At 24.6% G+C, this 22,622-nt stretch overlaps 1 protein-coding gene across 1 annotated transcript in view; it reads left to right on the forward strand.

The window, feature by feature from the left end:
* LOC145841686 (SMAD family member 2-like) overlaps positions 1 to 13,284 on the forward strand; it is a 28,101-nt gene extending 14,817 nt beyond the window's left edge. The window contains exons 2-5 of the mRNA XM_082949038.1: positions 10,434 to 10,524; positions 11,321 to 11,390; positions 12,171 to 12,286; positions 13,098 to 13,284. Of these exons, the coding sequence (XP_082805164.1) occupies positions 10,434 to 10,524; positions 11,321 to 11,390; positions 12,171 to 12,286; positions 13,098 to 13,284 (464 nt within the window). The remainder of the gene's footprint in view (positions 1 to 10,433; positions 10,525 to 11,320; positions 11,391 to 12,170; positions 12,287 to 13,097) is intronic.
* The last annotated feature ends 9,338 nt before the right edge of the window (positions 13,285 to 22,622 follow it).

The raw sequence follows: 22,622 nt of genomic DNA on the forward strand, positions 1-22,622 counted from the left end.
AAAGCAAAAAAAAAAGTTTTGGCTTATTTTACGGTAGTTCAAAAATTTACACTAGGCACTACGTAAAAAAAAAACACAATAGATATTACAAGTGAACATGTAAATAAAAGAACATTTTAGAATTTATGATAAAAGGCAAAAAAATGTATTTTGCGTATATTAGAATAGTGTTGAAACAAACAAAAGATACTTCGGAAAATTTTGAAAGATTAACAGGACTCGGCCAGATCTAAATTTTAATATAAAACAAGTATCTTGATCCGGCTAGATCCTAATTTTTAAATGAGATCGGACCCTTAATTTAAAATAAAATGCAGATTCGGATCCGGCCGGATCATATTTTTTTTTAGGTCTGGTATAAAACTTACAAAAACAATAAATTCCACTTTATAATTGTAATTAAAATAATGTCGGCCTTTAATTTACACAAAATAAATTCATTTTAGTTATGAACTTATTAATTTAAAAAATTTTTTTTACAGTAGTAAGTTTAGAAGTATATTTTCAAAATAATCTCAATACAGTAATCTCTCGCTTATTTACGCACATTGTGTCCACAGAAAAAGTGCGTAAAGATATGAGAGATCGTAAAGATACGAGAGTTATCAAATATATTTACTACAATTGCTGTTTTTTGATATTGCTTCTGGTTAAAAACAGACTTGGGACTTTCCCACTTTTAATAGTTTATTTACTTTATTTATAAAAATGAAAACAAAGGATAATACTATACATACATTAAAAAAAATGTTTTTAATTTATGTAAAATAATAATACTTGTAGAAAAATTTTACTAATTTAAATAATAAGTAGATTTTCGCTTTATCTTTAATTATATGTGACTTATTTGACACTTACCATTTATATCCTATTCTACTTAGCAAATTCAATTAATAATTAAGCATTTGTTTACAATTAAGAAATGGTGTGGTCGTGTCTATATTAAAATTTGTTTCTATAATCTTTTACAAAAATATGCATTTGGTGCTGAACTGGATTTCTTCTTTTGAACAAAAATATATGAAATATAAGAAAAATGTTCAATAAAAGTTGTTTATGTTACTAAAACATTTTTCAATTTGACCTTTGCCCACACAAAGATAAACTTGTCATGCATCGTATTAAAGATGTATTAACAAAATGTTTATCAATAAGTCAAGAAACATTAGTTTTCAAGGTCTAAAGATATAGAGAGGTGAGTTAACATTTAAAAGCATATTTTAAATTAAAAATATACAATAAACCTATTTTGTGAATAATTAAAAAAAAAATGTTTTTGAATTTTTTAGAATTCTAAAATGCGTAACTAAACGAGAGTGCGTAACGTCACGAGTGCGTAAAGATGCGAGAGGTTACTGTAGTGTATTTTTTAACTATTTATTACAGATAAAAAGTTGTTTATCGGTGACACAACAAAATGTGTTATTTCTTTTAATAACGCAAATAAATTTTTGTTTGAAATTAATGTATTTTTAAATATAACTCAGATATTTCTAATGATAAGGCACATTTACTGACTAGGTATTTTAATTAACTATTATTACTATTGATTAATTAATAAATAGTTTAAAGTAGTGGTATAAAACTAGTGCAAGTTTTATAAATAATTATTTTAATCCTTACTTACCAAATTTATCGAAACCATGTAACTTTTTCTTTGCAGTTTTCTTGCAAAATGTTAGAAATTTTACACTACTGCTTAATGGTAGTGATGTTTCTTCAAGTTTTATTTTCTTAAAATCAACTTCATTCTGATTGTTTTCAGTTAAGTTGACTTTATGTTGTTTAACCGCAGTTCTTTTCATACTAATTTTAATAATCTAAAAATGTCAATTTTCAACAAATAAAATTTCGTATAATACAGTATAAATGCACGAAAAGCTTTAAAAAAGTATGAAATAAAGTTATTAAATTCTTGTATATACTTTTTTGATATATTAATGTTTGTATTAAAAACAGTTAGATTACACAAACATGACTTCTAGTTTCATAATATAAGGTAGTATATAAAATTTAGTCAGTTTTTTTATAAGTTTTTGATAGAAAACTATTTTTTAATTTTTATTCCATTAACTTAACTTTTTTGTTTTTAGCAGTTTAATACTGTAATGATTATTATTTTATCAAACTTTTTATTTTTCAAATAACAAACCTGTTTTTTTAAACACCTAAATTCCTTAATCTGCTTTTATGCTTATTGAAACTGTATAAAAAGTTACATACTTAGGTAAAAGAAATGGTGCTGAATTTTTCGTGTAATTAATCTTTTAGGTTTTCTTAAAATAATACAAATGATCAAATTTATATTTAATCAGTAATTTTAGATAGGTTAAATTCACAAAAGTTAAGGTTTTACTATAATTGTTTAAAGCTTTATATTGTTTCTAATTATTTTTTAAATCTTGCTCAGTTTATTTAATACAATACTAGTTATAGTAAGTAAAAGCTGTGTTATATGCATAAAAACAATTAAGTAAAATGATATTGCAGTACATATTTATACAAAACAAAGTATTGTACTAATAACAGAAATAATCAACTTTATAACAAAAGATCTTTTTTTGAAATAATAGTATGAGCTATACACTGAATAATACTTTGTAAATAAAGTTTGAACACCTTAAATATCATAGTTAAATAAAACAGATAAAAAACTTGATAAATAAATTATTTAAGGCAATTTTGAAAATCATTTGAAAAAAAATTCTTTCCATTATCTTAAAAATTATTTTATTTGAAAATAAATTATACATTTTATAGAATATAAAGTTTTACTTGTTATTCCAAATTACATATTGCTATATACAAAGCATAAAGATCTTTTAAAAGAAAAGGAAGAAATATTTTTCCAACTCTCATAATATAAATCTTCTGATAAAATTGTTTAAATTAAAGCTATTAGAATAAAATGTAAGACTATTATTTAGTAGTCTAAGTTAAAACCAAATGATTAAATGTTTTTTCTTTAGATAGAATAATTATTACAGGGTTGCCTATTTACCTGGAAATCTGGAATTTGACATTTTAGGCAAAAAAAACTAAAATTTTGAACTAAAATCACTAAATAACTTAGAATTTTAAACAATGTTTTCATATACAGTAGAAAAATTTTGATTTAAAAAAAATCTACAATATAATTAAAAAATTTTGTCATTACCAAAAACTTTTTTTATAAAAACACTTGAAGTAGCTTTACAGTATCTTTTTATTTTTTTATACTGTTTATCACAGTTTTTTACCTTAAACTTAACTTTAAACTAAAAATAGACCCAAAACTGTGTACTTTTAAAATCGTGGAGGAAACCTGAAAATATTTTTTTAAAACTAGTGGCAATCTTGATATTAGATGTGCTTTTCTGAAAACTAAAACAAAATCAGACCGAGTAGCTAATATCAAGCATGAGTATGGTTGCTACTTTTTGTGCTGGAAGAACTATTATAAATTACTTTAAACTGTTTTGACTCATTCTGAGTTTTAATCCTTTTAAAGATTATTAAAGACAAATATTTACAAATGAAATTCTTTTCATTAAATATCAAATAGGTTTGCTTATTTAAACAATTTTATCTGAAGATTTATAAATAGAGAGTTAAAAAATATTTGTTTCTTATATTCTGCAAACATGCTAGAAATATCACACTATTGAAACTAAATCCTAACTTTTTTTTCTAATATCAAGATAAACCCTTGATAGAAATTTTTGGAAACATTGAAAACAGGCGGAATTTATTTATTAAAAAAATCAAACTGACCTGATGTATTATTAGTGTTCTTTTTAATTTTTAAACAGTCTGAAATATACCAAGTCATCCTTACATTTTCAGAAAATTTAAGTTACTTTAGTTATTCTGAATATTCTGTGACAATCCTAACATAAAACTAGCAAGGCGCATCTTAAGTATTTGAATAAAGAGATAGTCAACAACTGTAATAGTAAAAAGCTTATCATTCTTAACTGCCAAAATTTACCATCAATATAATATATTAAATAAACCTTTAGAAGTAGAATAAATTTTGAAGTCTGAATTATAAAAGCATCTAGATGTTTAACTAATATATCAAAAAACGCTTTAGTTTTACATAAAAAAATGACTTCCTTAGTCAGATTTTACTTATAAAAAAACTTAAATTAGCATAAGTAAAGGCAACCCGACTCATAACTAAATCTGAAACTGAAAATTAACATAGTTGCTTTTTTTAGAGTTAACATATTAACTTGCATAGAATAAAATTGAGATTCTTAGTTAGTAGTTCAACTTGAACTCTAATGATTTAATTATTTTTGTAGAATTTTTGATATCTTTGCTTTATTTAAAACTAAAAAAAAGGCATTTTGAGAAGCAATAATAAGCATGAGCAGGATTGCTACTTTTTAAGTCTAAAATACTATCTTAAATGATTTTAAAATGTCCTATTTAACCCTGAGTTTAAATCCTTTAATGAACATTTATATATATTTCTTTTAAATATAGTTTTTAAAACAATCATTAAAACAAAGTTTGCTATAAAAATAACAAAATTGAAACAAGTAAAAAAGATCTCATTTATGATCTAGAAATACACTTGACTGAAATTTTCTTACATTTTTGAAAGTATGCTGAGATTTTTTATTTTAAAAATCAAACTGTCAGTTATTTTGAGTGGTCATTTTGATTTTAAAATAATATAAGTTAACCTGAAATAAAATAATCATCCTTAAATTTTCAAAAAAACTTTAACTAACCTAAGTTATCCTGAGTGTGTGACAACCTAGCATGAATTACACCAAACTAGCGTGGGTTATCTTAAATTTTTGAAAAAGCTGAAAAATTATAAAGCTATTCAATCCTGAAAACAAACATTATCATTATTATAATCAGATAAATTAGACCTATAATAAAAAACAGACTTTAAAAATTATCTAGAGATTTGACTATAATATCAAAACTACTTAAGTTTGTCAAAAAAAATACTCAGTCAAAATGTATTTTTATGAAAAATTTTAACAACCCTAACTCATGATAAAACCTAGAAGTGAAAACAAACAGAGTTGCCATTTTTTAGATTAAAAGTATTATTCTGAGTTAACTAAATCTAGCCAGAATCTAACATAAATTTTTGAAAAAAAAAGAGGAATAATAGAAAAAAAATTAAAAAAATGGAAAATATACACTTGATTAACTCCTTTAAATAGATAAACTCCTTTAGTTTTTTTTCATCAAAAATAATAAATAGCTTAAAAATTATAGATAACTTCAAAGAAAAATGTTTAAAAGATCACAACATTTTGTTAAATAAAACAAACTTAACTAGCCTGAGATTTTCAAAAAAAAAATCTCAGAACAACCAAAGCAATTAACTACAATATAAATCAGGTAAAAAGTATTCATGATACGTGAATGTTAAAAGGTTTTATACTATTGGTTTTTTTATTCCTTAATACTTTATTAGCTTTTTAGAACATTTTGAACTGTTTTTAGGGACAGTTAAATTTTATAGAAACTATTTAAAAAAAACCTTTACAATAAACAAAGTTTAACTTTAGAACTAATCTTGAATGCCTTGACATAAATCTCTCTACAAACTGTTTATTACTGGTTTATATAGCTCTGTACTCAATTTTCTTTAATTTTATTCCAGAAAAACTTGCTTTCTGGTTGACTGATTTATATTATTCAATTTTAAACTAAATTGCAATTTAAGTGAAACAAGTATTCTTTTTACTACATCAATACTAAAACTTTCAAGTTAATTAGAAATTCTGAGTTTAGATTTTTCTACTTAAATTGAAATCAACCTTAAGCAAAGTATAAAGTAACAACTCAACTCAACTTTTCAATGAAAAACACTTTACAATTTTTCTATAGTACAGTTATTTAGAAAAGTTTTTTTTAAGAGTCTTTATGTAAAATTTATTTACTTAAATAATGATTTCAAAAGTCTCAAAAATTTTAAAATATATTAGTGTAGTTTAAGATCTTCACAGTAATATATTAACATTATAAATAGGCTTTTAACTATGATATGATTAGGTAAGTTTTAAATGCTTTCTTGGTTGGAAATTAGAACAATAAAGTTCAACAAAACTACTCTAAATCAGAAGTGTCAGAATTTAACAAATAAACAGCACTGAAGACTAAATAAAAAATTTTAATTCTTATTGTGAATTTCACGCAGAAGTTGTTGTTTTGCGATTTACTAATAAAGTCTATTTTCTTTTTGCTATCTACTCAAACATTTCCTCTTTATATAGTATCGAGACAATTTTAACTTTTAGTACGTTAATTTTTAACTTTTTTATATTAAGTGCTCTTTCACTGATGAATACTATTTACACTGCTGTTCCATTTAGTTGAATATCCTATATATTACAAAATCAGTCAACCAGAAAGCAATTTAATCTCTTGCAAAGTTACATTTTTTACACATAGCCATATTAACCAACCAAAGTGTCTTTGCAGGAGATATTCTAGCCAAGATCTTTCAGATGTAGTTTCAGAATTAAACTTAATTATTTGTTACATTGTTTTTTGTAAAGTTCTTATCTAAAGAATGTCAATTATTATTCAAATAATGTTTTGATTAAATTCCAAGTAGAAAAAAAAATCTTAAAGTATAATCCTGTTAAATTTAATTCTTCTGTAAAGTTTTGACTACACAAAATGTATTTTAAGACGTACAGGGTTGCGACTTGAATTGGAAACCTGGAAAACCTTGAAAGACCTCGATTTTAACAATTTAATAAGCTGTAAAATTTCGATTTGACTTAAAATATCTATCATATAACAAAAACAAACGGTCATCATCAATTATTTTTTACTTAAAAACATATTTGAAATAGCTTTACAGTATCTATCAATGATTTTATACTTGTTAACACAGTTTTTTTTTTACCTTAAAATTAATTTTATAATGAAAATAGATCCAAAAATATGTTAAGATTAAACTAGTAAAAATAAGAAATTTGAAAGTTACAAAATATTATTAATTAGTGGCTAGCAAATAAGGGGTTAAGTAATACTTTTTTTTGTGTTTTTGTTATCTTTAATTGTTATTTATTTATAACATATGAGTAAACTGACAAACATTATGATTTAAAGGTTAATATTGTTTTATGCGTAAATTATTTTTTAAATGTTTGTTTATGTCATTCTACTTTTATTTTAATTTTAGAAATGTAGATTTATTTACAAATATTAAAATTGTAATTGAAATTATTAAAAAATTAAAATAATTTAGTGTTTGTTTGTAGATTCCTAAAAAGGTAAATGTTTTATTTGTGGAACTTATTTTAAGGTATTTTTTTTATGATTTAAATATTTTATTTTTAAACTTGAAGCTACCATTTAACTACACTAACCCTTCTTAAATTTTTATAGTGATAATGTAATAAAGTCAATAGATATTTTTTTGTATGATAGTTAGTTTTCTTTACACTAAACTTTGATAGTTTTATTACAAATTTCAGCGCTTATTCTAAAAATGTTACATTACAATTATTTTTTTAAATAAAGATAAATTTTAATTCAGTTATAATTCACAGTCTATCTAAGTTAAACTTTTATTTAATTCAATAATTTAAATCATCTTTTTTGTTGTCAGGTTTGCTCCACACTCAGGATAACTCAGGGTAGTTAAAAATTGTTGTTAAACTCAGGCTAACTTATGCAGGGTGGCCACAAAACCTGGAATCCTTGAATTTGACTATTTAGGCAAAAAAAAACAAAAAACTGGAACTTTTACATTAAATTTTTATAATTTTAAACATCTCCCGATCTTTTATGTTGTAAAATTTTTAAACACTTTTATGATATATGGCAAAAAGAAGTTCTTAAATATTTTTTTTTAATAAATATTTTTGATCCTATTTTTTACTGTCATAATTTTATTGGTTTGACCTACATACGCATTTTTTGTTTTAAACAAATGTATATTACTTTTGAGCTGTGGCCTTTTTTAAGAATTTGATATTCCAATTTTGAATTTGAATTCCGAAGTCATGTGACCAACACTAAGTGTAAATGTATAAATTTAAAATAGACAGTAAAGTTTCGCATCAAATAAAGAAAGAGCATATTTGTAAACTGTAATCATAAATAATCTTAAACTTGCTGCTTCTACATTGGCTGTTCATTAAATAAAAAGTTAAGTCTCAATCCAGAATTTTTTGATATATTATACTGACCCCTGTGTTACATACAGGGCTGCCGAAAAACCTGAGTTTTCAACAAAAATTACTTAAAAATCTGGAATTTTTACATGTTAAGTAGTAAATTTCAACTTGATACAAAAATTCTATCATAAGATAAAAATGACTTTGTCATTATCATTTTTTTATTAAAAAACATTTCAAGCAGCTTTACAGTATCTTCAATGTTTTTATACTATTTAACACAGTTTCTTACCTCAGAGTTAACTTTTAACTAAAAAAAAGACCTAAAGATGTGTATTTTTAAAAACCGTGAGGAAATTTTGAAAACCTGGAGAAAATTTGCCAAAAACATTTAGCAACCGTGTTTATATAAATAGTTTAAACTATATTTAGTTTTTATTTTAGTTCTTTTCATGCATGCATAGTTGTGTAGCACTGAAGTTAAAGTCTTAATGAATGTTTTTACAGTTCTTTCTTCAAAGCAGAGTATTGATTCCTCTCTGATAAACTTTTCATTTCTGATTAAACAGTTAAAGTTGTCGATTTAAATCAGGGTTTCCCAAAGTGGGCAATATCGCTCCTCTGGGGGCGATTTTAGTAAGTTGGGAGGCGAAAATTAGTTAGGGGGGGGGGGGGGCAGTTTTAAAACTTTGGGCGATTTTCGTGCCAAATGAGGCGAAAAAAAGGTCTTAGGTTTATTTATTAGTAATTTTGAAACTTAAACTAGAAATTCTTGAGTTGCAGATGAAGAGCAAAAAAAAAAGGTCTTAGGTGTTTTAAATGTAGTTTTTTGAGTAGTCTGAGGTGGCAATAGCTTTTTTAATTTCTTCAAAGGGGGCAATTTGACAAAAAGATTTTGGGAAACTCTTTTAAATTGTATTTCGAGATGGTTAAAAACACTTGTATATAATTTTCTATTCATCGTTTAACCAACACCTCTTCGTATCTTTTTCATTATTTGTATCATTTTATGACGTCATTTGTATTACCTAACAAACGTTGTACTCAAATAAGGTATACTTTAACAGCCGTAGTAAACAGAAAATCAACTTCCAATAGCAAACAATTTGTTTTTAACTACTACAATTTGAAAACTGCTGGCAATGTAATTTTGCCAAATGCAGTTAATGCTAAATTAATCAATATTTCTGAAAATATGCACATTGCAATGTCGCTGTTGCACTTAAGATGCTTTGAACTTTATTGATGAATTAGTTTTAATTTAAAAAGTTATAGTTTTTTTTATTGCAAGGTTTATCTGTCTTTTACGAGGAGCATGTCAGATTTACCAAGAATGTTTTTGCGCACCAGATTAAAACAAAATTATCTTGGTGGTTTTTACTTTTTAAAATTGAAAGAAAAATTCGTAATTATTAATACTACTAACAATTTTGTAAGTTAAGAAAATATTTTAGCCAGATTCTAAAAACATGTTTTGTAATCAGAAGTTTACGTCTTTTTTTAGTTTTAGTCTAACTTTTGTTTTTTAATACTTTCTTCCAAAGTGCTTGACATTTTTATTTTGTAATTTATTTCCTATTGGTTTATTTTAAAATTTGGATTATGATCACCCTATTTATTAACTACTAATTGTGTTTTAATTGTGTTAAACAATGAAAATTGTTGTTAGTTCTTAGTTATTTGCTAAATAAAACATTATTTTCAAATAAACTTATAATTGTGTTGCAGTGGTTTTATTTAGCAGTTTAATTGAACATCATATCAGCACTAGAACATATTATAATATTAGTAAAATTTAATTGATGGTTCTTTTGGTTAAAATTTTGTCGTTATCACCGCTTGACCGCTGACAAACAAATTAACTGTTTTTTTTCGATTCTAAGAGCAGGGTTTGCAAACTTTTCGAGAAATAAAAATAAAAACAATGGCTTCCTCCAATTACATTTCTCAAAAAACTAACTTAAGAATACCTAAATCCTTTTTCCATTTTTACCATAAACTCAATAGTATCTAGTTGTAACCTTTACGGCTTTGGAAAATCCTGATCTACAGTGACTTTCCAAGCAGCCAATCACAATAGCTTACAAAACTGTAGCACGAAGAGACACGATTAAAGTTTCATCATCAGTGTTCATATTTACAATAGTAAAGTTACTCTTTTTTTGTTTGTTTGAAGTGATAAAATATTTTTGAATAAATATAGCATAACAAACTTGTTAATTACAGTAATAAAAATTAAACAATTAGTTGTAATTAATATACTGTAGTTGAACTATAAAATATATTATATGTTATACTGAAACTGTAAAAATATACAAATAATAATACAATTCTTTACAGGTGTTCGCTTGTACTACATAGCTGGAGAGATTTTTGCTGAGTGTTTATCAGATTCTGCTATATTTGTACAAAGTCCTAATTGTAATAGAAGGCAATTATGTTTTTATTTATTATAATGTTTATCAGATATATTGTACAAAGTCCTAATTGTAATAGAAAGTAATTATGTTTTTATTTATTATAATTTTTATCAGATATATTTGTACTAAGTCCTAATTGTAATAGAAAGTAACTATGTTTTTATTTATTATAATGTTTATCAGATATACTTGTAGAAAGTCCTAATTACAATGGAAAGTTTTTAATTTTATTTGTATGTATTAAATTTATATGATATTTGTACAAGAAATCCTAGTTGTATGTATGTATCTAACTAGGATTGCTTGTACATATAACATATAAAAATAGCTTGTTTTTAATTTTACGTGTTTATATTCATGATTTAATGTATGTAATATTTATAGCATTTTATAAATATGAAATTATAAATTTCCTTTATCTCAATCTATCATTATTTCAGTTACAATAAATTTTCAGCAGTTCAGTTTATTAAAAATGTCAACAAGACTTTTTTCAGCAGTGTTACCAACATAATTTCAACATTGTTATAAATAATTACAATATTGTTCACCACAGATACTAATTATTATTTTTAATTATATTTCAACAGTCACTGATAATTGTTTCGTTTTTGTTCAACACATACTTATATTTATAATTAATTTATAAAGAGATAAAGACTATTAATTTGACTTTTTTTTTCATATTTATGGGTTGTTATTATTCGTTTTTAATTATTTACTAAACAATTACGGATTTTTATTTTTATGATTATTCATTTTAAATAGATTCGATTATTATTTTTATGATTATTTATTTATATACAGATACGGATGGCACTCAGCAACAGTTGTTAAGATTCCATCGGGATGTCATTTGAAAATATTTAATAAACAGGTAATAATATTAAATAATTAGTAACATAATGTCATTTGAAAATATTTAATAATCAGGTAATAATATTAAATAAATATTAACAGGATGTCATTTGAAAATATTTAATAATCAGGTAACAAAAAAGTTCTTAATTTATTTAAATGCAGAAAATATTTTATAATTATAAATTGTAATGGAAATTTATTTTCAAAGATAATTTATTTAAAATTTTTAACGATCAGTTAAAAATATTTTAAGTTATTAAAATGTTAAACTATTAACAATATAATATGTTAAAAAAAAGTAGTTAAACACTCAGGCCAGTAAAAAGTTTTTAAAATTATAATATCATAAACCAAAGCTAGTTTTTGGTCGCTTAAGTCACTTTTTTTACATTTACAAGTGGCAACCGTATTAAAATGCGATACGTTTAATATTTTATTGTCGGCTGCAAGAGTTTTTAGTTTACTTTTATATACACAGTAACAATCTCAATAGATATTATGTGTATATGTATATAAACAGGAATTTGCAGCCTTGATATCATAATCAGTAAACCATTTGGTACAGTATCAATAAAATAATAATAATAATCAATACATCAGCAGTATCATTATTAAAAATATAAATTTAAACGTTTGTTAAGATGAAGTACTTCCTTTATTTTCATAGGTCAGTTGAAGTGTGTTAATCCGGTAACACACAGAAACATATGGCATTGTATTAAAAGAATGATACAGTATAATTTCTTATTATTATATTAACAGTATAAATGTTGTAACAAAAATACAAAATCCTCAGGAATTCGCAGCACTTTTATCACAATCAGTGAACCAAGGATTCGACGCAGTCTACCAACTAACCAGAATGTGCACAATTAGAATGAGCTTCGTTAAAGGGTGGGGTGCTGAATACAGGTTTGATAAATATAAATTTAAAAACTTGAATAATAATAACGACCTGTTTATTTTAAAATCTTACAACTAAATTTATTATAAATAAGTAATACATGTGAGAATAGCCTAAATTTAAAGAAATGAGCACTTTTATTAAGCAGTATATTATTACTTTAAAAAAGTTCTATATCTTAAATGATTCATGCAAATATAATTTCACTTAACCACCTTTTTAAATTTGATTTTAGTAATATTTCTAACAACATGTAATAATGTTTTCATTTTGTTTTTAATTTAATTTTTATAACTTCTAAACCAGGGTTTTCAAAACTTTTTTTCAAATGGCCCCCTTAAAAAAAAAATAAAAAAGCTATTGCCCCCTCCAATAAGATTACTCAAAAACCTCCTAAGACATTTTTCGCTCTTCATCAGCAGCTCCAAAATAAATAGTGTAAGTTTCAAAACTACCATTAAAAACACCTGAGACTTTTTTTTCTTATCATCTAACTCCAGTATGTCTAGTTTTAAATTATGACCTCATGGCCCCCTGTGGACCCTTTGCTGCTCATGGTCCCTAAGGAGTTTCTTTAGGAAACCTGTTCTAAACAAATAAAATAATATTTTCACGTGGTTTTCAATGTCATTAATCCGTCTTAATTATACTTTTATTATTTTTTCTGATAGTATTTATCTTAGTTTTAATAATATTTTATTAAATTTTTATAAGAGACAACATGTTACATCAACTCCTTGTTGGGAAGAACTACATCTTGATAATATTTATATCAATTTCAGTTATACTTTAATAATATTTTTATTATATGTTTTGAAGGAGACAACACGTAACATCTACTCCTTGCTGGGTGGAACTCCACCTCAACGGACCGCTACAGTGGCTCGACAAAGTCCTCCAGCAGATGGGAGCCCCGCACATACCCTGCAGCAGCATAATTAATTATGACGTCATACTACATGTGAGGAGTCGCAATGAAGCAACACCGGTCGACGTGACGTCATAATACGTTTAAGTTCGATGACGTGTTGCGTATTTTATTCTAACATCTCGTAGTTGCCGCTTGGTCGCATTATAATGGCAAGTTGAGTTTTTATTTTTGAAGTGGATCATGTATAAAACTAGTGGCTCTGAAATTTATAATGTTTTTCTTAAGCTTTTAAAGTCATAGAATATACAAACACTAGACTTTAACATGGCAACTACGTTCTGCAGTAGAATTAATTTGTATTTTTCTTTTAATTAAAACGAGTTGATCCCTAGTAAAAAAACAGGTTTTGGAAAATAAGTTGAGATGTATTCAAATGAGCTTACAAAAATTTGTTTTTTGTAAAAATATTAACTTTATTTTTTTCGTGCTTCGCAAGTTGCATTTGTCAAAATCACGTGATTAAATATTTCCCGCCAATTTTTGCATTTCGCGCGCTTTTCATGCAGATTTCAAATCGCCCTTTACAAAAATTTGTTTTAAGTGAAAAACGTTTATTTTCGTCCGAATATGAATATAGCGTTCTAATGTTTAAAGTGTTTTTGTTTTGTTTTCTTTTTGTGTCTGAAGCTATTGGAAGCAGAAATTAAAACAAACTAAATATTAAGAATAAATGGATTTGAAAAAGCTAAAAACACTTTTATACTAAATACCTATAAAATCTTATTGAAACAGACCCAATGTAATATTAAAAAAAGTATGCTGTTTACAATTTATAAAATTTTAAGTACCTTTCTTGTATTTGCCATAAAAAACGTTCACCTGTTAAAAAATAGCCAATTGTGAAACTAAATACCAAAAAAATTTAACTTATTGTTCTATCAAGTAAATTGTTGCATTTTTCCAATTAAGTTGCAGTTATTATTTATTTGCACAATCAAGTTTGAATTAATTCGTTGCTAGTACATATTTTTGAATCAAGTGCTAAATATTCAATTATAAATGTCTTAATCTACATCATAAAATTTGAAAATTTTTGACCATTATTTTTTATAATGTTATTTAATATAAAGTCATTTTTCCTATTACACACTTATCTATGTTATTTTTTCTCTATTTTGTTTATTTGTATTTAGCAATGCTTTAAAACTTACAAAATATTTTTAAAATTTGTGAACGAGAGTTTAATTTTTTTTAAATGTATTAAAAGTTCTTCCATAGAAACAACTATGACAATTGTTTTTAAAATATTTCAGCATTAAAAATTTTTATTGTTATTATATTATAAATTTTTTCGTTATAAAAGTACAGTTCATTTATTTTTGCTCAATTTATTTTTGATTGCAAATTTGTTCGTGTATTTTTGGTATTGTTTGTATTATATGTATGTCTCTAATGTAAATAAATTGCAATTTTTATTAATCTTAACTTTTAACAAAGTAACTAAAACATTTCTGAAGCAAAATATATTTACCAAGTTTAATTTTAGCTCTCAATCTTTTTAAAATATTAGTTTATTTCATAATAGTTTTCATTACTTTTCATTTTATTTATGATTTTTTAGATAATAATTTTGAAAATTTTCAATTACTTTAGTTGCTGAAAGCATCGTTTAGATTCCTATGTCATTATTGAAAACCTAGCCAACCTTGAAAGCTTCTAATGTCTCAAAAAAGAAAATACATTAGAAACCTTAGATTATATTTAAATCAAATTTATCAATTCAAATAAAATCTTACGATGCGCAGTATATGTTCAGCTCTTGGCAAAGTTTTAAATAAAATGTTTCATTGAAGATAAATTAATCATGTTTTATTCAATGATAACAAAAATATCAGAAAACATAAGAGCTACAGGCAAAATTCAACAGAAATACCTTTCAGTCGGAACATAAAAATCTTGTGCAAAACAAAAAAAGTTAAAAATTTTAAAAAGTATTTCGAAATATGCTGTTAGTTTTATTTATAGTGTACAGTAGTTCTTATCTGCTAACTAATTGTTATGAATAATTAAATAACTATTGCAATTTAACTTGACAAATGTTTCACATTTTCTGATTTCTCTGTCCTTGTAATATTTCTTGTTGGTTAACCAACTAGTCTTGCAGTAAGTAGTTATATTTTTTATTTATAAAAAATAAAACACCTAATCGAAAAAAGCAATAAAAAGAACACTTAAAACTACACAAATTTATATAAAAAATTCATTGAGTTTTACTGTCAGAGGCACCAAACTAAAAAAGTTGAAAAAAATATAAAGAACGAAGAGAATAACAAGATATATTTTGAGTCTACGTAGAATTTGAAAGAAATAAATCAGCAACTAAAACATTTTAAAGCTTATCATCGACAAATTATTTTTCTATTTACTAATTTAGTATGACTAAGATGCTACGACTATAAACTTACTAAAAATTGTAGTATTGTTGTGAATCGTATGTTATACATTAATATAGAATGTATATCTAAATAATTTATTGTATGTTATAGTGTATAAGATAGGAGCTTTAGTTTCTAAAAGTTATTAGGAATTGTAAAGTAAATACAAAAAGTTCTTGGTAAACTGAAAAGGAAAGACAATTTACTCGTAATAATTAACGGTTTATTGAGAAAAAGTGCATTATCTTAAAACAGGTAAAAAAATATTAGAAAGACATATAATTTAAGTTGATATAAAAAACTAAAAGAAAAAGTTTTCGACTATATTTAGTATTTGAACTTGTTTTTTTTAGTTGGTGCATAACCATGTAAAACTTTGTAATTGTCTTTAAGTGTTTATAGTTATGTAATTACTTTTTTAATGTCTACTTCTAATAAGTTGCAGTAATTAAAACTTTTTTAAAGTCTTGTATTAAGCAACTTATCATAATATTAAAAGTATTAAGAAGACCCATGATATTCTAACATTTATCTATAAATTTACCGCTTTTTTTTTAATTGGTGTCAGAACCAATTAAAAACTAATTGATAAGACAGTAGAACGATTGATATTTAGTAAAAGATGATAACCATTTAATTTCATTTTTTTTGCAAACAACCTTTTGACAAGATACATCAAATTATTTAATTGACACCACTATATATTAATAGACCGACGATATATAATGGACGATATACACCATTGTATATAATTATTTGTTGTCCAGGTCGATATATATGTATTAATTGCACCTACCCATGGTAGCTTGTTGATAAAAACAGATGCATACAGGGATAATATTAAGGTAGTTATTAACTATAATAATTAGCCAAAATCATCGGCGAAAGTCTGCAGAACATAAGTCCGGACTTCTGTTCTGCAGACTTTCGCCGATGTTTTTTATTGATTGTACTGAAACGAGCGTACCAGATGTCTTGCCTAGTGGACAATGTTTTAAACGTTGCATGGCAAAGACAAATGCTGACGTCACTGACCATTGCTAGCAACTGGTTGATTCATGTGAAAACATGATAAACCATTTGTAGATTGACGAATGCAAGTTTTTCGGTTGTGACTGACTTAGGAGTCCTAATAAGGACGAAACCGGTCTCAGTCTACTGAAACTTGCGGTCTGATGATAGAATTGGCATGATTAATCCTTTTGTTATAATAATTATTTGTCAAAAAAAACAAAAACGATAATTATAAATTGTTAACTTAACTTACATACTAAAACTAAATAAACATTAAATTGGCTTGACATTGCTGAAGACTATTAATCAGAAGCTAAGTTAAGTAAAAAAGTTAAATACTTTCTTTACTGAAAAATTAACTAGGTTTAATTTATAATTTATTAGCAACAAGTTTAAAAACAAATAACAGCTTGTTCAACGTAAATAAACTTAGTTAATAAAATATGCTTTTTAGCGTTTTATTAAACAGACCATAGTTTTTTTTCAGTGTAAAATGTAAAATAAAAGCAAATATTCAACAGCAGTCTTAAGATGAGAAGTTCAATTTATAAAATTAGTGACGAAAACATCGCAAGATAAAAATTAAATCGCGCAGATAACTGCAAGTTGTACATACCTGTAAGCCGGGTGAACGTAAAACCTGCTGTACATTCACCTGCAGTATGGTCCTTTCAACAAATTACAACAATATTAGATTTTCATACAGACACAAGTATCAAGTATACAAACCACAAGACTAAAATTGAACAGAAGTTTAAGATACAAACTTATTAGACAATTTTGAATACTGAGAGTAGAGAATATTGAAAGTGTTATCCAGATTTGTAGCACTACTAGTGGCAAAACGTTTGACGTTTTGTATCTGAACGTCTTATTATTATCGCTCACATTTGTGTTTAAAAACTTTATTATTTTCTAGTTAGAGACTTCTCTAGTCAATCATATTTATTTACTAATCATAAACTTTGTAAATCAATCTAACAATGCTGCAATTTCATGATATTTGTTTAAATAAAAAAGTTAAGTAAACCATATATTATCTAATCAGTAAAAAAAAAAAACAAAAACTAATGTTTTATCATGTATTAGTTAGAGCCTTATATATTCATATAAGGTTCAAATTAAAAAATGATGTTTACAATAAAAAACAGACTTTATTAAAAAAATTAGGTTTTATGTAGTTACAATCGGAACTTTTTTTATATACAGTATGAATTTAGTAGTCTGATGATGTAGAAACTCAGTTTTACAAATTACAGGTACAAACAGAATATAGTAATTATGGTTATTAAGAAACTGTGCTTCTTTTTAACACTATAATGTAAAACTTTAATAAACATTTCAATACAGTGTTTGAATTTGATAGTTAACTTCAAACACTATTCATACTTGACTGAAGTTAATTATTTGATTATATTAATACAAGGTTTTAGGATTTCTAAAGCAACTTGTAAAAAATTACATGTTTTTACTTCAACGATAGTGAAGTAGTTGAAGTTTCTTAAAACAAAACAATTATCTAGTTTAGTCAGTATTCATAGAAACTCTTTTTTTTAATAAACATAAGAACTATTATCAAAGTTTAGCATTGTTAAAGTTTAATCAAAATTTGTCAAAAAGACACTTTAAAACCAAAACTATAAGTTGGAAATTGTTTTCTATGTTTATTCATTTTTATAAAGTGCATGGTTGAACCACTATACTTATAATTTATTTAAAACTTTTAAACAATCAAATCTTTTACTATATCCAGATGTATTTTTGATGTAATAGAAAAAGAAATTAACTTACTTTGATTAGAAATAACAGTTACTGCAAATAGATAAAAACTAAAATTATTTCATTCTCAGTTTTTTTAAATTTTTTAACATATTCTAACTTACTTAAAAAAAAGAGCAAATTTTTAATAATAATTATTTTTATGTGTAACAGTGTTAATTATTTACCTAGTATTTACTAGGCTTATTTTAATTGGTTTATTATAACAATTACTAACTAAATCCGTAGTAAAAAAAGATAATAAAATAATTTAATACCATAAAGTATTATGAATTAAATTTACTTTATATGTATTATAATACTACCGTCGTTTAAAAATCTCAGTAAAGTTTAGTATAATTTCAAAATAAAAGCTGGAGTTACCACACAGAGGAAGCTTGTTAATACAAGAATGCATGTAAGAAAAAAATTATTTACCTTTATATTGGCCTTATGCGTGTTTTGTTCAACTTTACTAAAATCATTACTGATAAGTTAGTAAAAAAATTTAGTGACGCATAAACAAACACTAGCCTACATAATAAAAACAAATAAAACTAAGTAACTATGGAGTCTATATTGGTTTAAATCAAAGTCAAAGGTGTTTAAGTTATAATCTAGTTAAAACATAACACCAATCATCTAGTTCAAAAAGTATTTATATGGTATTAACTCGTAATTGCGACACGATTTTAACTAGAGTAAAAACAAAACTTTTTAAAACTCTACCATTCAAAAATTGATACCCAATGTTTTTCAAAGTAGTAAAATCAGAAACTTATTAACCACATAAATACAGATCGTAGAAAAAAGTTTTGAAAAAATATTCATTGGTATTTCAATTCACTTTTAAAAACTCTTTTTTAAGTTTTTCTTAACAAATAGTAAAACATACTTCTGACATTAAAAAAAAATTAACAGTAGTTTTTTTACTACTTACATAAAGTGCACAAATTTTTTACTACCTTTCTTTCAAAGCAATGTAAACACTTATGTTTACATTCTTATACATACTGATTCTGTAAATATTAAATAAAAATAAGATTTTGATACGACGATTCACGACGATAATTAAATTTGAAAGCACAAATCATAAATAAAAAAAAACGCTTTCGTTACTCACAAACGTTGGCATACAGAAAAAACTTATATTTAACCGATAAATTACGATTCAGAGATGTTTGTAAAAATAATGTTGCACGTGAGACACATGGTTTTTTATGTGCTGTTGGTTTCAGTCTAGTTTACAACAGTGAAGTCTAGGCTGGCGACATTTTAGTAACAAACCCACAAACACTAGCTTACATATTAAATATAAATTAAACAAAGAAGATTATGGCGGTGTGGGTGGGATAGATCAAGATCGACAGGATCAAAGGCGCCTAAAGCACCAATAGCAAACTATGCCAAAAGTATCTAGACCAATAGTCATCTAAATATAAGAGTACTAAATATTAGACTAAATAAATTTATTTAGTGACTAAACTATACTGATAATAAAAAAAAAAGTCTTTCTTAAGTAAGTTATCATTGGTACTCGAGTAGATTCTTTCAAGGAAATTACAAGAGCAATTTGTGTTGGTAAAGCAAATATTTAAATATATAAATATATATATATAACAAAAATGGAAGCGCTTGTGTGTGACGTCACTAAAGGCTTTACGAAAATAATATGAATGTATTCTTAAAATTATTTGATTTAATAAAAAAAATAATTACTAACTTAATGCAACAATTACTTTAAAAATACTTAAGCTCTTAGTTCTTTTAAATATTCTACAAGCAAATATTAGAAAAATAGACTTTTTGAAAAGATAGTGTTTTAAGAAATTATTCTTTAAATTGTTAAACAATAAAATTCAAACATGTTTTATGTCAATTTTTATTGTACTTAAGCTTTGTATCATCTTCTTTAAGCAACTTCAGTTTTTGTTGAATCAATTTTAAACAAACATAAATTTTCACTCGATGCTTTGTAAATAATCTGTATTACAATTTGCAACAACTTTTTAGAATTCATTAACATCTGGAAATAGCTAGCAAACATTTATAGCTGAGTCAGTAAGTCATCGTTTGTGTTTATGTTATCAAATTATTTTTATAAACTAAGGTTTTTCAAGTTGTTTTGAACGGTGATCTTAATTATTATTTTTTAATTTCGTGTGGATGGTTAGTTTTCATTTAAAATTTTGACAAAAACTAAGTTTATAAAGCTTAGACTGTTGTAAAACTGATTAAATAAAAGTAAGTTTGTCTATGTAGACTTTTAATTTATTAACTATATACAGTTAAATAAGCAGTCTGAATACTTTAACCGTTACAAATGTTTAAAAAAAATCATTAAAACTAATGCAAATTAAAAGTAGATGTCGTTAATAAAAATATTTTTCAGTAATTTTATAGTTATTGATGTATTCAGTTTGTAAAAGTTACATATGCAAGATTCGTAGTTAAAGTTCGTTTTGTAATACTTAAATGTAGATTTAAAAAGTTATTCGAATTATTTTTATTTAGTTACTTATAAAAGCATACTAGTAGTAGTTAAGATGTTACAATATTTTTTTAAAGATATATTGTTATTATATAACAGCTGAGTTGCTTGTCATTATACAGTGTATTGAAAACTATCAGTTAACAGATAAGTTAAATTTATCAAACAAAACGAACATAGCGTTTGCAGGTGTTTTTATTGGTAAATTAGCTTTTATAATTTTAAATGTTTTTTTTAACTTTCAGAAAACTATTGAATACTTTTTTTTTAATTTTCAAAAAATTTAAAAATATACATTGAAAAAAAAAATTGTGGTATACCATAAACGTTAAAATATTTTTAGTTAAACCAAAAGTGTGCTTGAGAAGATTAATAAAGGTTATAGTGCGTTTTACTTTAAATCTTTTATTGGGTTTTAAACTTCAAACCATATACAAAAATTTCAAAAACTAGCCAAGATATCGATGATTTCATCCATAAATTTTGCTTATTTTTGATGCAGTGTAAAAAGAAAAGGCCAAGATATATCTCGATTAAGAAGCAAAATAAATTCAACGGCAGCAACGAGTTTAATTATAATTAACTGATTTATTTAAGTTTGTTAACTTATTTTTGAATGATATGTAGATTAAATTTTGGTAAAGTAATGCAGAATTTATATTTAAGTTTATTTTCTTTGTTACGCAGATGAATAATGTTTTTATTCAGCATATACTTAGATAAAATATAAACCTAAGCAATTTTCATTATTATATTGTTAAAGTGCTAGGAAGTTTTTAAATTTTAATATTTATCATACATTTTTAGTTTATCCCTAATTATTGTATGATGTATACATTCCTTACATTAATAATTTTTAAAATTATGACTTTAATAACCTTACAATTTTTTTAACTAACATCTTTACAAAAAGTCTTAGTTAGTTGATTTATTACTGCTACCTTTTGACTAATCAAAGTATTATTTTACTGCCTAAGTTAGCTTTATTCGAAAACATGTTGACATATATATCTTTCGGATTACATTATAAAAATTTGTATAAAAAGAGTTTAAAATAAGTTTAAGCAAAATAGTGTCTATTTTTTGGCTGCTAAAAGATTATATTTTAAACAGAAAACTAACAAATTTCTAAAAATAATCAGCCAAACTATTAAAGCTTTATTAGCTATATTCTTAAACTTTACAAACTAAAAACTGTTTGAGAAGTTTTTTTTACATTTAGGACTTATATTTTGTTTTTTTTTTAAATTCTACCTAATAACTGCTTTCATAACTATATGTTTCGCAAAACAGAGTAACAACTCCTAAAGCATAATAAAAAGTTTAAAACCACTGCAAGCTAGTAAAAAGCTCAGGTAAAGTAGCACCATTTAAAAGTTTATAAATGACATTGCTTAAATAGTAAAACTATTTAATTTTAAATTGCAGTTTAATGCCACAAAATACAGCATCGTTTTAAAAATTCTATAATAACAAAATTAAGTATAATTCTCATAATGCTTTCAGCATTACAACTACACTTTGTTTTTTTAGTTTTGTGTTTAGTTGTGAAAACTTTATAAACTGGTTTGTCATATTTGCAAATTAAAACAGTTTTGTAATACATTTGATTAAAAATAGTCGAGAACTTAACAGCTTAATCTTGTGTCATTGATAGTAAATACGTCTAAATTAGCAATATTAATTAACGTATCTTAACAACGTGAGTGATGTATGATGATACTTTTATACGAATTTTTACCGAGTCCAATAAGTTTGTATCCAGATAAATAGTT

This window comes from Thalia democratica, chromosome 7 (genome assembly GCF_965202585.1).
Source record: "Thalia democratica chromosome 7, ktThaDemo2.hap1.1, whole genome shotgun sequence".
Lineage (NCBI taxonomy): Eukaryota > Metazoa > Chordata > Thaliacea > Salpida > Salpidae > Thalia > Thalia democratica.